Genomic DNA, 15,807 nt, shown 5'->3' on the forward strand with positions numbered 1-15,807 from the left:
GAAACAGTTAAGAGACACACCTGAAATGCAGCTTAAAATTAATTATTATCAGATTGTGGTGGGCGCAGTTTTTTTTGAGAGAGAGAAATGCAAACGTAAGAAGACAGAAATATGCTATAATTTCTCACTTTGCTCATTAAAAACAAAAGAGGGAGAAAAAATAAAAGCATCATTAGAAAGATTGGCAGGAGGCAAAAGAGTGAGAACATGAGGCAGGGAAGGGCATCACTGCACTTTAGGAGAGCCTGCTGTCCCAGCTGCCCCTGCTGAGATTCCGTTCTTCTGCCTTGATCCAAATGCCCATCTCAGTCAGGTACTTAATTTTATTTCCAGTTGGTATTTTCGTTTTCAACTACAGCAGCCCTGATCCTTCTCTCACATAAGCTAAAGGTTTGCCTTCTGCTTCCTAACTTTCAACCCCCTTGCTGCAAAATGTTACCTTGAGGTAGCTCCTCAGCTGACCAATATCTTGTGTCTTCCTGGTTGTGCTAAGCATCAAATTGCCTTTAAAACAATCTCCTCCAGCTTGTCCCTGCTTTATATCTGAAGAATCTGAGAATAATCCCTGTGGCTGCTTGCTCTTTGCCACATGATGCCACTAAAATTTAGCTCTTGGTAATCTGCCTTGCATTTGTGCTTTATTTTCCTTCAAGAGTGCTGGCTTAAGGTGAAGATGAGTTGGGGACACAACAGCTAGGAAACAGAGACCTATATCTCAATAACAATTAAAAAAATTTTGGTATGAAAAACAGATACCTAGTTGATCAGAAAATAAGTGGGCAGGATCAGTTGACTGGCATCCTCTTCAAAACCCTTTTTGGAGGATCTACTCAAAATTAAATAAGACATTCTTGCATTGTGGCTATTTTGAGAGTATTTAAAACATATGTCATTTTTTATTGTGCTTTGGAACATGGGACAGTCAAGATAAAAGGAGGCATGATCTATGCTGATGATATTCTTATTTCTATCAGTGAAAAACCCCAAGAATGAAAACAGAGTGTAAACATTTTAATAATTTATATTTGAAAATAATAAATGCTGTGTTGGTAAGAATTTTCTTTCCCCTTAAACATTTTGGTGATAATACTTCTTTCAAAAATTGCTCACAGAAACTTATGATTTAATTATTTTCAAGAATTTGACGTGTGTTTATAGTTTTTTTTGTATTAGGAAGTATATTAAAAGTTATAGCTTAAATAATATTATTTGTTTATGAAATCCATTGTGAAAATCTGTTATTCAGCATCTTAGCCTTGAACATGGGTTAAAGATAGAATATGCTTGGCTGTGTGTTAGAATCAGCTATTTTATATTTATGTTATTGAAGATCAAAAATCTGTATATTTGTATAACACATTTATTTGAGAGCATATTTTTATTCTTCTTTAAAATTATCAAGTTGAAAAAGGTTCATTTTATAGGATTTTTGCTGCTAGAATTAGAAGAGAGAACAGAATTCAGGACTTATTTTTAGACAATGATGGCTTTCTTAATTTGTCTTAAGAGACTAAAAACCTAAAGCTTTGCAACCTGATTAGGGGGAGGGAGTATGTTTTTAGCTTTTGGCTTATACGTTGAGAGACACCTTTCTATATGTTAAAATAACTATAAACTCTCATGGATATTGTGGCATAATGTGGAAATCAAGTGCTTAATAAAAAACTGAATTTACTTCTTGGGCAATAGTCTAGACTGTTTGAAATTTAAAATTATTTTAAGTCATTATCCTAAAATGAAACTTAGATCTTTTGGTTTGATGTATATTTTAAATATTAGGTTGGCCAACATGTTCATTTGTAAGATGTTACAGAAAATCCCGAACGAACTTTTTGGCCAACCCAATATGTGCCCTGTTTTAGATTGCCTACATTTAGTGTCGCTTTCATTTACCAGTTACAATTACTTAAAAGTTACTTCAATTAGTTTTCTATCTTTATTTTTAAATCTATGGGAAATGTATTTTTGTGGACTCTTAGCTGTTGTGATACAAATATTTCTTTTGAAGACATTACTTTCTTATGAAAAACTTGAATCTCTTTTGGAACTACTGAAACAATTTATTTTTATTTATTATTACCAGAAGTGTGTATCTCATGTCCAAGTGGATAGCAGAGAACTTGATCGAAGAAAGACATTACAAGTTACATTGCCTGTCAAACCTCCAAATGATAATGATGAATTTGAAAAGCAAAGGACTGCTGCTATTGCAGAAGTTGCAAAGAGCAAAGAAGTAAGAATCTAAATCATTATGAATTTGTCTTATTCCTTGCCATTATGTTCTATTTAGATTACTCACAATCATTATTGTCTTTTCACATAAAGTAACTAATTGAACAGACTTTTGACATTCTTTTTCCATATTCCATCAGTAGAAAATGCCCTGGTGCCTTTTGGAGTCTTATGGTTACACGTTTTACTCATATACATTCCTTTTCCAATCTCCTTAACAATTCCATTAGGTTACCTTTGCTAGCAAACCACCCTTCTTTTCTCCCGCTTTCTTTTCTTCTTAACAGTATACAAGTGAACACAACTTTTTTTTTTTTTTTTTTTGAATGGCAGAGGGTTTCGTTATTAGTTGGGATAGATGATACTTTTTGAGGATAATTTTCCCCTATAATAGAAATTTTTGAGGAATTCAGGTAAATATTAGAGGGTAAATCAATGGCTCAGGATTAACATTTTTTGTCAGTTTTCATTCTTTAATGTATAGTAAAAAATAATTTTTATCTTTGGATTATATGTGCATTTATACATACCCTCCTTTATCATTTACTGCTGCTAGCCAAAAGGTTTTCTTTTTATTATTTGTAATTGCTTGCTTATTTGAAATAGGTGTTTTCTCTAGTTATTTACTAATTTTTAGATTTTGACAAGAAATTTTAGTTCATGAATTGGTTGCTTAGATAGACTTTTCTTAACCAGTGGTATTGAAATAGGTTTCTTTATTCAGAACCAGTAATAAATCTTAGCTAACAGCTGTTTTCCTATTTAAATTCAAATTTTAAGTAGGAGACTTCTTGAATTTTGGTAGTTCTTCATGCAGTGTCTTTCTGTCCTGTTTATATAGGGGAACAGCACAAATTCTGGAATCAGGCAGACAGGAAACATATCCTGCTGACAACCTTGGATAGGTTACTTAAGTTTTGTACCACATTTTCTTTATCTATGAAACTGTGAGAATTAAAATTGCTAATCTTTAAAACATTTAGAATACTACATGGCACAGATCATGATATTGTTACTGAACTCCAGTTCGGCAGCTTGTCACTCAAGAATCCAATGCTGAGAGTGTTGGGTTAAAGGAAAGATAGCTTTATTGAGGAAGCCGGGAATCCTGGGGAGAAGGTAGATGCATGTTCCAGAAAACCAACTCCCAACTCACCAGTTTTGCTTAGAGATTATATAGGGGAAAAAGGAAAGGGCTACGTGCTCATGGGGAAGGGGCTGTCTTCTATTTTCAGAGATGTTTTTCTTGATCACACGATTCCAAGTGGCTAGCAAGTCTCGCTTGTGGTTGGAACATTAAGTCACAAATCTTTGATTAGCTGTTCCTGGAGAATAAGGAACAAGGGTGAGGCCTATAGAATAACTAATCTTCAGTCTCGATATACATCAACAGCTTTCTTCATCCAACAAGCTAAGCTAAGTTAATGGTAAACTAGGGTAGAAGTCAGGCATAGTAAGCATAAGATCACAGCCATATCCTAACTAAGAAATAGAGTTGGAATAATGCTGAGAAGCTGAGAGCCCCTAATTATAGTCTCACTGCCTCAGTTACAATAGTCCTTTGCTAAAAGCCTTCAGTAAATGTGACTATTGCTACTCCTCAATGTTTTCTCTATTCTAAGACACATTTAAAAATCATTTTTAATATTTCTGAAATTAATTCATTTTGCACAGTTTACATAAAATGCATTTCTTCTTTCCCAAAAAGCTGTTAAAATTATGGAGTTTCAGAAAAGGATATTGGGAGTATATCAATTTCTTAATGATTATAGGAAAGTTGTTCTTTCGATTTACATTTTTCTCAGACAAACTTTCTTTCCAAAATCCTGTTTGATGTCTATTTTCTGGAAGATGGGACAGACAAGTTAGGAAATTACTGAAGTAATCCAGGGGGAGAAAAGTTTTTGGTAGCAGTGGCAGCTGTGTAGGTGGTGCAAAGTGTTCAGATTCTGGCATTTTGAAAATACAGCCATCAGAGTTTCTGAGAGATTAAAGATGGAGCTTGAGAGAAAAAGAGGTGTCATGAATGACTTCAAGGGTTTTGGCCTGAAAAATTGGCAGGTTAGAGTTGCTTACTTCATACTGGAGAAGACCGGGGTGGACCAGGGTGTTATTAATTTAATTAGTATATTAATACTGAGGTACTTCTTAGGCATCCATGTGGTAATGTTTAATAGGCAGTGATACAGAGAAGAGTGTAGCTGAAAGGTGAGCTTTGGATTGGATGTATGCATTTGAAAGTGGTAGGCATATGGATTATATTTAAAATCATGAGGCCAAATGAGATCACCAAGGGAATGAGAGCTGAAGGGAAGAGAAAAGGAGAAAGAATGAACCCTGTAGCATTTCAACCTTACCAGTTGAATGAAAGAAGTTGAACCAGCCAAGGTGTGACCAGTAAGATAGGATCAAAACAAGAGAATACAGAAATTATTTCATGGAGGGTGATGTATTGAATTTATCAAAGACTGTTGAAAAGTCATGTAAGATGTGGCCTGAGAATTAATGTAGAGTTAGAGGAGTCATTCATTCTCTCCACATTCCTTTATCATTCATATAGATGCTGGTAAGATAAAGTATAAGTGTGCAGATATCAGTGGGTGGGTTGATGTGGTAAAAATCTATGTAAGTTCTTTAGTGATTATTTCCATTTTTTCAGTGAGGAAGTAAGCATGGTCAAACAGGCACAATGAGGGAGAAGATGTTTGAGATTTGAGGAGTGAGGAGAACATGTAAAATAGTGGTTTTTATTATTTGTATTATTTGTCTACTTTCTTAGATTCTAGACTCCTATTACTGGATCATGAACATAAAGTAACAGATTCCTAGATGTTTGGTGCCTTGCTAAAGAAGATTGGGAGGGTGAATGGGCTAAGAAAATGTAGTAAGATTGCAAGACAGCATTAAGGCCCACTCGGGGTTTATGGTCGTGATGATGTCACAGATGCCTAATTCACATAATATGGAGGGGATGGTGTGGCTCATACAGGACAACATCAGTTACTTTATGGGTAATGTTTAAGTTGTGATGTTTCTAGATATTTGTATGTTTAATGGGTAACAACTGTTTTAAAGAAGTAAAAAGCAATTCTGAAAATGCTATTTATCCTATTCCTTAATCCATAAAGGGGAAAGAAAATAATAAGGAAATGCCTCCAGAAGATGGGACTATTTCACTGGCACCAAAATAAAAAGCACTTTTGGAGTTACGTAATTTAAATTCCAGAAATAGGGGCTTCCCTGGTGGCGCACTGGTTGAGAGTCCGCCTGCCGATGCAGGGGACGCAGGTTCGTGCCCTGGTCCGGGAAGATCCCACATGCTGCAGAGCGGCTGGGCCCGTGAGCCACGGCTGCTGAGCCTGCGCATCCGGAGCCTGTGCTCTGCAATGGGAGAGGCCACAACAGTGAGAGGCCCACGTACCGCGAAAAAAAAAAAAAATTCCAGAAATATATTTAATTTGGAACGGGTCAGGATCCAGACATTTCAGGTAACTATGTTCTAATATATTAAGCAAAACAGTAATATTGCCATCTGTTATGAGTGTTTACCATATGCCAGTTATTGAATTCATCACTTCATGTTGATGATGTCCTTTAATCCTCACAACATCCCAGTGAGGTAGGTGTTTTTGGGCCGCCCATGTGGCTTGTGGGATCTTATTTCCCTGACCAGGGATCGAACCCCTTCCCCCTGTAGTGGAAGCATGGAGTCCTAACCACTGTACCACCAGGGAATTCTCTCGTCCCTGTTTTAAAGATGAGAAACCCGAGGTTCATGGAGGGTAGAAGTTAAGTGACTTGCCTGAGGGCAGGAACTAGGAAGTGGCTCAGTACAGATTTAGTCCCAGCCTTGTGTAGCTCTTAAGCCTGTATTCTTACCTATACTACATTGTCTCTCAATCTAATAAACTTTGTGTCACATTAATATAAAATCACATTTTTCCTTGTGGTTATGTAAGCAATGACTATCAAGACATTCCAAAGCTATTTTTTTTTCTTTTTTTGCTGGGATTGCAGAAACCAAAAATTGAATGAATCTAGTAATGGGTCTTTGGTCTTTGAACATGTAGTTTTAATTTTGATTTGAATTAAACTTAAATATTCTGGTGTATCAACCACCTAATAGAGGTATTTAATATGTTGTTCATTGATGCTTATCTCACATCATTTTTCTATTTTTCAGGTTCTATTTCTTTACATTTTCATCTGATTCAAAATAATTTCCCAGTCTTATATAAATGTATATCTAGGATGTTTTCTTATTGTAATCATTTTAAGATACATTAAAAAATATTGATAATTATATCTAATAAAAATCGTCTTGGCTTCTGCTTTTATTAGCTCTATTAGAAAACTATAAAGATATTATATAACCAGATATTTAATTTAATATTGTACAAATAACAACTGCAGAATACTTTTCAATCATGAATTTGTATCTTTCCAAACTGGTGTTTTTTCTGTTCTAGTCTTTCCACTGTAGTTTTGACAAAACAAAAATGAGATCAAATTCAAATTTGATTACACATATAATTATTCAAATAAGTCAGACAAAATAAGAAATATGGACTTTAAAGCTTTTATACATAGTTGGTAAGATATAGCGTATGTGGTAATTAATGTAAATAATAAATTAGTAATGAGACTTTTAATCCCATGTTAAAATTTGTATTATTTGTCTACTTTCTTAGATTCTAGAATCCTACTACTGGATCATGAACATAATGTAACAGATTCCTAGATAGGTTTGGTGCCTTGCTAAAGAAAGCCTTGCCATGTAGCTGGATTTGTAACTCAGGTCTCATGATATCAGTCAAGTATTTTACCCTAGAATAATTTTTGACACCTGATCTCCATAATACTTGTACTATTTTCTTTTCTTTTATATTGTTGTCTACTTAGGTTTATTCTGATGATTTGCCTTGGTGATTTAAAGATTATAATCATGTAATTTTTTTAATTGCCTCACCTGGACTTGTGAGATTATGACTAGTAGATATTTAGAAAGAATTAGTTAACATTTCATTTTTTTCCTGTAAAACAAAATTAAGAAACTTAACTACTTCAGTTTTTAGCCATAGCTTAGCCTTTAGAGCTTTTAAAATGTTATTTATTTACATTTCTTTTATCTTTCTGTTATCTGAAGACCAAGACATTTGGAGGAGGTGGTGGTGGTGCTAGAAGTAATCTCAACATGAGTGCTGCTGGCAACCGAAATAGGGAGATTTTACAGAAAGAAAAGTCAAACAAATCAGAGGGAAAACATGAAGGTGTCTATAGAGAACTGGTAAGGCTGAAGAACCAACCACAAAGTTTATGTCTTTTTTTCTTTAATAGTCTTGGTTTTTTTAATTCTTTCTCAGAACCAACACTGGCTTTTTGAGTATATTATAAATAGGTGTCACAACTCTAAGAAGGCTTTCATTAAGGATTCCAGTTAATAATTTCCAGTTATTTCATGGAAATTTTGGATTGGTTGAAAAATAATTTACTTAAGTAAAATTTATGCTTAACTTTCTAATGTCTGAATGATGTCTTTTAGAATGGATTGATAAAAAGTCATCAAATTAAACAAAACGCTCAATGGAAATTATATTCTAAAAGATGCATCAGAAACATACAGTTATGGGCCGTTCCCTACCTTCCTCACATCTTTTCTCAAATTTTGTCTAAAGTGATTTTGTTTTGTTGTGTTCTTTGGGAAAAATATATTGAAATAGTAAATGTATATTATAGACTCAATTGCAAAATATTCCTGGATTTTTGAGATAATGGGAGGAGTCAGAGATATTTCTGGTATGCTACAGTGTCCTCAGATATAAGGGAACTGACAGGAATTCATTTTCCTCTGCCTTTAAAGGTTAAATGACTTTGGGTGATTTTGTCTATAGAGTGCTAAGACTAGCTTAAATAATGGGGTTTCATCACCTCATGTAACAAGAAATTTGGAGATAGATGGTTACAAAGATTGGTAAATTCAGCGGTATAACAGTGTTGGAGCTCTGGTGAGCATCTCTCTAGTTTCTTGGTTTTCTTCTCTGGGTTACAGGATTCTCTGTGTGTTAAATCTTCATGCAAAAAGTTCAAAGGCAAGAAGGAAAGGGGACATTTATCTGGGTGTGGGTCTGTTTTATCAGATAAAAAAATAATTTTGGAAATCTCCAGTAAATTCCGTCTATGGTTCATTGACTAGAACTAGGTCATATGCCCACTCCTAAGTCAATCACTAGCCAAGGAGAATAGGTTTATAACAGAGCCAGACTATCTTTTCCTTGAATACATGACCATCTCTTTCTTTTAAAGAAAAAAGTCAGTTTTCAGGTTTGAGTGAATACAGCAAGTTGAAAACTACACAGTCTCTAACTCAAGAAGCTCTTAAACTTGAGTGAATTGAGAACTCTTGTCTGGGGATGTCTTGCCGTAGAACACCAAAGACCAGCAGTTTCGGATTGTTGTGAGGAGTAAAAACATGAAGGGAGTGATATCACAAAGATCGCAGAATGGAAAGCTCCAGGAATTGGGCTGTCCACCAAAACAACTCTTAAGCTGACAAACATTGTCTGAAGCAACTATTTTACAACTCTGGAGTCAAGTCAAACTCTTACAGCATACAGAGTGGTGATTAATGAAGAAAGAGGATGGTCACTGGCTGACCAGGGAGATAATGGAACAAAGACTCCAGTGATCACATATCACAAGGAATAAAATCCTTACAAAAGAAAATCTGGAAAAGTTGCTAAACAAACTTACAGCTTCAGCCTTCATTAACTAACAACAGCAGTCCCTGAGGAGGAGGGAGAATCTGATTTCCAAAATTACCATCAATACAGTATTCAGAATTTTCAGTTCTCAACAGAAAATTACAAAGCATACCATAAAACAGGAAAGTATGATCCACTCATAGGAAAAAAAAAAGAAATTGAAAGAAACTATCCCTGAAGAAGGTCAGGCATTGGGCTTACTAAACAAGAACTTAAATTAACTGTCTTAGAAATGCTCAGAGGTGTGAAGGAACCACTGACAAAGAGCTAAAAGAAATCAGGAGAACAATATATGAAAAAGTAGGGAATATCAATAAAGATAAATTATAAAAATAAAATAGAAATTCTGGAACTGAAAAGTACAGTAGTGGAAATAAAAAATTTCATTAGTCAGGTTCAACATCAGACTAGAACAGGCAGAAGAAAGAATCAGTGAACTTTAATATAGGGCAATTGAAATTACCCAGTCTAAGATGCAGAAAGAAAAAAATGAAGAAAAATAGAGCCTAAGGGACCTATGAGGTACCATCAAATATACCATCATACACATTATGTTGTGTATGTTCTCTTCCCAATAGAAGAGAAAAAGGGACATAAAAAATATTTGAAGAACGAATGCCCCCAAATTCCCAAATTTGATGAAATCTACAAATCTAAGAAGCTTAGTGAACTCCAATAGGATAAACTCAGAGACACACCAAGACACATAATCAAGTTGTTGAAAGCTACAGACAGAGGAAATCTTGAAAGCAGTGAGAGAGAAGCAACTCATCAAATACAAGGGATCCTCAATAAATAAATGGCCAATTTTTCATCAGAAAGTATGGAGGCAAGGAAGCAGTGGGATGATATATTGAAAGTACGGAAAGAAAAAAAACTGTTCACCTGTAATTCTGTATTCAGAAAAACTGTTATTTAAGAATGAAGGAGATGGGCTTCCCTGGTGGCGCAGTGGTTGAGAGCCTGCCTGCTGATGCAGGGGACACAGGTTCGTGCCCCGGTCCGGGAAGATCCCACATGCCACGGAGTGGCTAGGCCCGTGAGCCATGGCCGCTGAGCCTGTGCGTCTGGAGCCTGTGCTCCACAACGGGAGAGGCCACAACCGTGAGAGGCCCGCGTACCGCAAAAACAAAAACAAAAAGAATGAAGGAGACTATCAAAAGGACAGTTTGAAATTTTAATGACCAGGAACCCTGTTCTTTTGCATGTTGCATGGTATTCAGTTCTTTATTTTCAACAATTGAAAGAGGACTTGATTGGGATGTCAGTTGACAGGTTCTTAAAACAATTTTTGATAATAGGTGGTATCATAGGTTGAATTGTGTCCCATCCATCACCCCCGTGTCCCCCGCCCCAAACAAGATAGCTTGAAGTCTTGACCACCAGTACCTTAAAATGTGACTGACTCTCTTTGGAAACAGGATCTTTGCAGAGATACCAAGTTAAAAAGAGGTCATTAGGTTGGGCCCTAAGCCAATATGACCCTAATTTAATCTCCTTATAAAGAGGGGAAATTTAGACACAGAGATATAGACACTTACATAGGGAAGTTGACCTGAAGACACACAGTGAGAAGATGGCTGTGTGACTGGAGTGATACATCTATAAGCTAAGGAATGCCCCGGATTGCCAGCAAACAACAGAAACTAGAAGAGGCAGGGAAGGTTCTTCCCTAAATCTGTCAGAGAGAGCATGGCCCTGCCAACAACACTGAATGAGAGTTAACTGGTTAACTGCAAATCAGGTTAACAAGAAAGGTACAATAAGTTATACCAAGGTTGGATATTAATTGCTTCTTGAGTGTGTTTGGTTAAATCCTATGTATGGGACAATATTCTTAATTAGGTATTTACTTGGGAGATAATTGGGAGAGGGAAAGGCTTTGGAAGGATTTTTTTTTTACATTTAGATAAGTTTTTGAAAAAGAAGGATGAATTATAGATGTAATGTCCAATCCTTTTTACATTTACTTTAGTATATCTACAGCAGGGATGTAAATTTTCTCTTATGTGTCAACTCTGATCTGTTGATCGTTGCTACTATATTTAGAAAGGATTTTGTCTTTGGAAGTCACAAAATCAGGGTTTGAAAAAAAGTCAGGGTTTTAAAAACGGAATTTTAAAAAACGTGCTATGCTTTTAACAACGTCTACATGGGTATCAGAGTAGCTGTCTGCACCATGCATGCCATGTGCAATGCTATCTTAAAGCCTATCCATCTTAACTCTTAAATGTATAAAAGTTAGTTATGTATTCCTCAGCTGGTTATGTTTCAGTAATTTCTTCATGGGATGTGTTTATGTTACTTAAACAGTCCTTTAATTCTACTCAGGTCTAGATTTTTCAAGATATAGGGTTCTGACATTTGTAAAGTAGATTTTTTTATTTGGGGTACAGGCTGTCAAAGCTTCATAGATAGTATTGCTAATAAATATAGAGCAGAGTACTGAAACAATAGAGAGTAGAAAAAAACCCAAGCTACTGAGATGGTACCATTTTGTTAGCTTCTTTTTATACTTTGCATTTTTGAAGAGGTGCTATATAAATTGTACTTCCTTAGGACAGAGAAGTATCAGCCATGAAAATTTTTCATTAGGTAGTTTTCACTGCCTGTATTATCTTCAAAAGCCTTATTCTGACATATAAAATTTCTTTTTTGTTTGTTTTGCATTTGTAATGGTACAGAGAAAGTACTCAAGGCACAACCCTGCATATCACAGATCCTTCCTTGACTATTGGTATGAAAAAACAGCAAGTGATGTATTAATATCACAATTTTTCCATAAACATCAGATGTAATTTTTAGTTTAAAAAGAGTATGTAGTTAAAAACTTATACCTTGCTTGTTTATTGGCTATTAGCATAACTTATCTCTTCGTTCTTTACAGGTTGATGAGAAGGCTCTGAGGCACATAACAGAAATGGGCTTTAGTAAAGAAGCATCAAGGCAAGCTCTCATGGATAATGGCAACAACTTAGAAGCAGCACTGAATGTACTTCTTAACAGCAATAAACAGAAACCTGTTACGGGTCCACCTCTGAGAGGTATAATTCATTAAGCAATGTGCCAGACAGTATTATTTGATTTTCAGAGAAATATATGTTGTCGACAAAGACTGGGTTTTGTTGCTGTGAAGGCTATAATGGTAAGTGGAAGGAGCAGCAGTTTGGGAACCACAGAGTCTTATGTAGGTTATTCTTAGTCTCATTGTCTTCATCTTTATATAAAGTAGGTCTAATACCTTATTTAACAAGGCCATGAATAATACAGAAAATATAAAGTAACTAGCTCTGTTAACTATTTCTAGAACTATTTCTAGGCCATTTGTAAAAATGACTAATTAGTCTATAAATTTTTAATAATTAACAGGAACATGACTTTTATTTAATGTTATTTTAAAATTATTGTATGGTCAAATGTATTATGTGATTTTTCAAGTCCCAATCCTATATTCTTTTAAAAAAATAAGTGGTTGCTATACAGCAGAGATTGGCACAACATTGTAAATCAACTATACTTCAATTTAAAAAAAAAGGGGGTTAAAGAAAAATCTTATAAAAATGCTTTATTTTCCTTAAAAGATAATTTACATGAACAAATTCAAATTTCCAGATAGATCATTTACAGGATTAAAGGTACTACTTAATATAGTCGTTTAAAAACATTTTTGTTATAATGGATGTAGAATATACAGAAAAATATCAAAAGAAATATATATATAAAGTTCTACTTAAGATGTCTGCTGATTATATTTTAGTGTATATTCTTCTTTTGTTTTTGCATGTATAATGTATATGTCTTGCTTTACTTGTTAAGGTAAAGGAAAAGGCAGGGGGCGAATAAGATCTGAAGATGAAGAGGAACTGGGAAATGCAAGGCCATCAGCACCAAGCACATTATTTGACTTCTTGGAATCTAAAATGGGGACTTTGAGTGTGGAAGGTAGGCCAGCTTAAAGTAGATTTCTTTTTATTTTATTTATTTATTTATTTTTGGCTGCGTTGGGTCTTCGTTGCTGCGTGTGGGCTTTCTCTAGTTGTGGCGAGCGGGGGCTACTCTTCATTGCGGTGTGTGGGCTTCTCATTGCGGTGGCTTCTCTTGTTGCGGAGCATGGGCTCTAGGCGCATGGGCTTCAGTAGTTGTGGCATGCAGGCTCAGTAGTTGTGGCTCATGGGCTCTATAGCGCAGGCTCAGTAGTTGTAGCACATGGGCTTAGTTGCTTCGTGGCATGTTGGATCTTCCTGGACCGGGGCTCAAACCCATGTCCCCTGCATTGGCAGGCAGGTTCTTAACCACTGCACCACGAGGGAAGTCCCTAAAGTAGATTTCTTTTTGAAACACCAGACTTTATTTGGAATCGTACAAAAAAGGTATAATATACTGACAGTGTGAATGTCTACTCTTGGGTACTTACAAATTTATTTAATTACAAATTTCCTGTTTGACAGAAGTACAGAAGAAAATTTTAATTGTTGCATTCTGAAAATATTAAAGCTTATTTTGCCCTCTAACTGTATGATGGGCAATATCACCAAACTCTTTCCCTCAGTTTACTAGATGACAGATTTAGCTATGAAAACATATTGTTATGTTGGATAAATTACTATATAATTTTATATAACTTTTTTGATTGTGAAATTGGTCTCTTTTTTTCCTACATATTATACATTGTATGAAAATATGTGGTTATGGTTAGGGTTAAATGAGCACAGTGAGTGAGTATGCTCCCACATTGTGATATATTTCTTAGTATGATATATTTTAGTGATTAACATAATACTGAAAGAGATATAATCATGTTAAATGTTTATGTTTTTAATTGAAGTATGGAATATGATAAATATTCTCTAGAATTGTAAGATTTGAATATATGATTCCAAAAAGTTAGGGAAATATTCTTTTAGATTTAGTTTTCTCTTTCAGATATATTTCGAATTAAATTTAAGCTCAGCGATAAAACGCTTTTATAATAAATTTGAAGTTTACAGATTTCATGAAAATGGAATCTTTTGTTAGATGACAAAGAAAAGATAATGCATTGTTTGAAAAACAAATGTTGGATGTAGAATGTAGATGAGATTTGTAAGTAGACACATGTAAGAGCAGTATTTTTTTGCTTTTAAAGTATGATGAATTCATTTCCTGTTGCTATTTCACAAATTACCAAAAGGTCAGCGGCTTAAAACAATGCAAATATACTATCTCATAGTTTCTGTGGTTCAGGAGTCAAAACACAGCTTGGTTGAGATCTCTGATCAATGTTTCACCTACTAAAATCAAGATTTCAGCTGGGGCTGTGATCTTGCTTCAGGCTTGAGGTCCTCTTACAAGTTAACTGGTTGTTAGCAATATTCACTTCCTTGTGGATGTAGGACTGACATTCTTGCTTTCTTGTTTGATGTTTCCTGGGGAGTGCCTTCAGCTCCTAGAAGCCCTCAGGTGCTTGCCACATGACCTCCCCCCTAGGAAGTTCACATGTTTGCTTCTGCAAGGTTAGCAGGAGAATCTCTACTGCCTCTTAAAATCTGACTTCTGGATATTTTTTTCTCAACCTCCCTTTATACTATCCCAATCAGAGCTCCTTTGATTTCCTTTTATCCTTCTGTCTCCCTACATTTGCTTTTGACTCCTAGAGTCTCTACTAAATCCTAATGAAGTTGAGACCAAGAATAGTAATTCTATGGTGACCTGTGTGTCTATCAGCTTTCAGTTCTCACAGAACACATCCTATACCAACAAAATTTAGTATACTAGCATTCCACTTGGGAAAAGGTATTAAAGTTAATTAAGATACATGACATGAATAATACACTCAAATCCAAACATCAGTGTTAGAGAGATTTACTTCTGAGGGGACAGAAATTTATAAACACATATGTTAATATTGGATATTGTTTTAGTAGACTGTTTTGTATTTACATTATTGTTATTAATATGGTACAGAGTCAGCTAGAATGTGAGAAAGATATAGACATTATAATAGTATTTCACACCCTAGATTTTCACAAGGAATATAACCTGTGACCTTCATAAATCCCCAAATTAAAAAATTAGGTATTTCTAATGTTTCTAGAGGCTCTTAAATTTTATCCAAATTCATGTGTTCCTTTGATCATCCTAACCCCAGAAATTACCCCCTCCAACTTACATTAGAGTTTTCTGTCTTACTTGATAACCACTGTTCTCAGAGAAGCAAATTTCTGTTCTTTCCTAGAAGTACTGTGTGGGGAGGCCAGCTAACCAAGATGGGAGATAGGCAGAGGCTTCTTAGAGTAGGTGGCATTTAGACAGGTCAAAGGAGGAGTGTTGGGGGAAGGGCGGTCCAAATGTAGGGAACTCTGCATGTCCAGGCTTGGAGGCAGCAGAACGCCAGTTCCTGTGTCTGGGAGGTTATGGGAGAGGTGGAGGTAGAAGGCCAGATGTAAAAGCGGTAGTCTGGAGCCAGATCAAGAGGATTTTGTCCTCAGGAGTTTTTATTTTATCCAAATGACAGTGCAAAGCCATGAAAGGGTTTGTGGCATGACAGTAACAAAGTTTGGTGCTTTCAGAAAAAAAATTTGTCCATTGGCAAGGTGGAAAATGGGATTGAGACTGAAGTGAGGCTACAACTGTATGTGTTGTAAGAAATTATTCATTCTATATATGCAGTATTTTATGTAGTATTTATTTGTACCTGGTCTATGATAAGCGGCAGGGACACAAAATTTAATAAAATACCTCATTCAGAAAATTCATGGAAATAGATGGATTTTGTAGCTCTTGCCCCAAAGAGGCTTACTGTTTAGTTTGTGAAACAGAAGAAACCACAAACTTA

At 35.4% G+C, this 15,807-nt stretch overlaps 1 protein-coding gene across 3 annotated transcripts in view; it reads left to right on the forward strand.

Annotated features, from left to right (window-relative positions):
• The window catches only part of TDRD3 (tudor domain containing 3), a 202,927-nt gene that overhangs the window by 126,737 nt on the left and 60,383 nt on the right, over positions 1–15,807 (forward strand). For all 3 annotated transcript variants that reach the window (XM_081214807.1, XM_081214805.1, XM_081214806.1), the window contains 4 exons: positions 2,084–2,233; positions 7,379–7,519; positions 11,881–12,037; positions 12,810–12,935. In XM_081214807.1, the coding sequence (XP_081070933.1) occupies positions 2,084–2,233; positions 7,379–7,519; positions 11,881–12,037; positions 12,810–12,935 (574 nt within the window). The remainder of the gene's footprint in view (positions 1–2,083; positions 2,234–7,378; positions 7,520–11,880; positions 12,038–12,809; positions 12,936–15,807) is intronic.

The sequence above is a fragment of the Mesoplodon bidens genome (genome assembly GCF_964165515.1).
Source record: "Mesoplodon bidens genome assembly, chromosome: 17".
Taxonomy (NCBI): Eukaryota; Metazoa; Chordata; class Mammalia; order Artiodactyla; family Ziphiidae; genus Mesoplodon; species Mesoplodon bidens.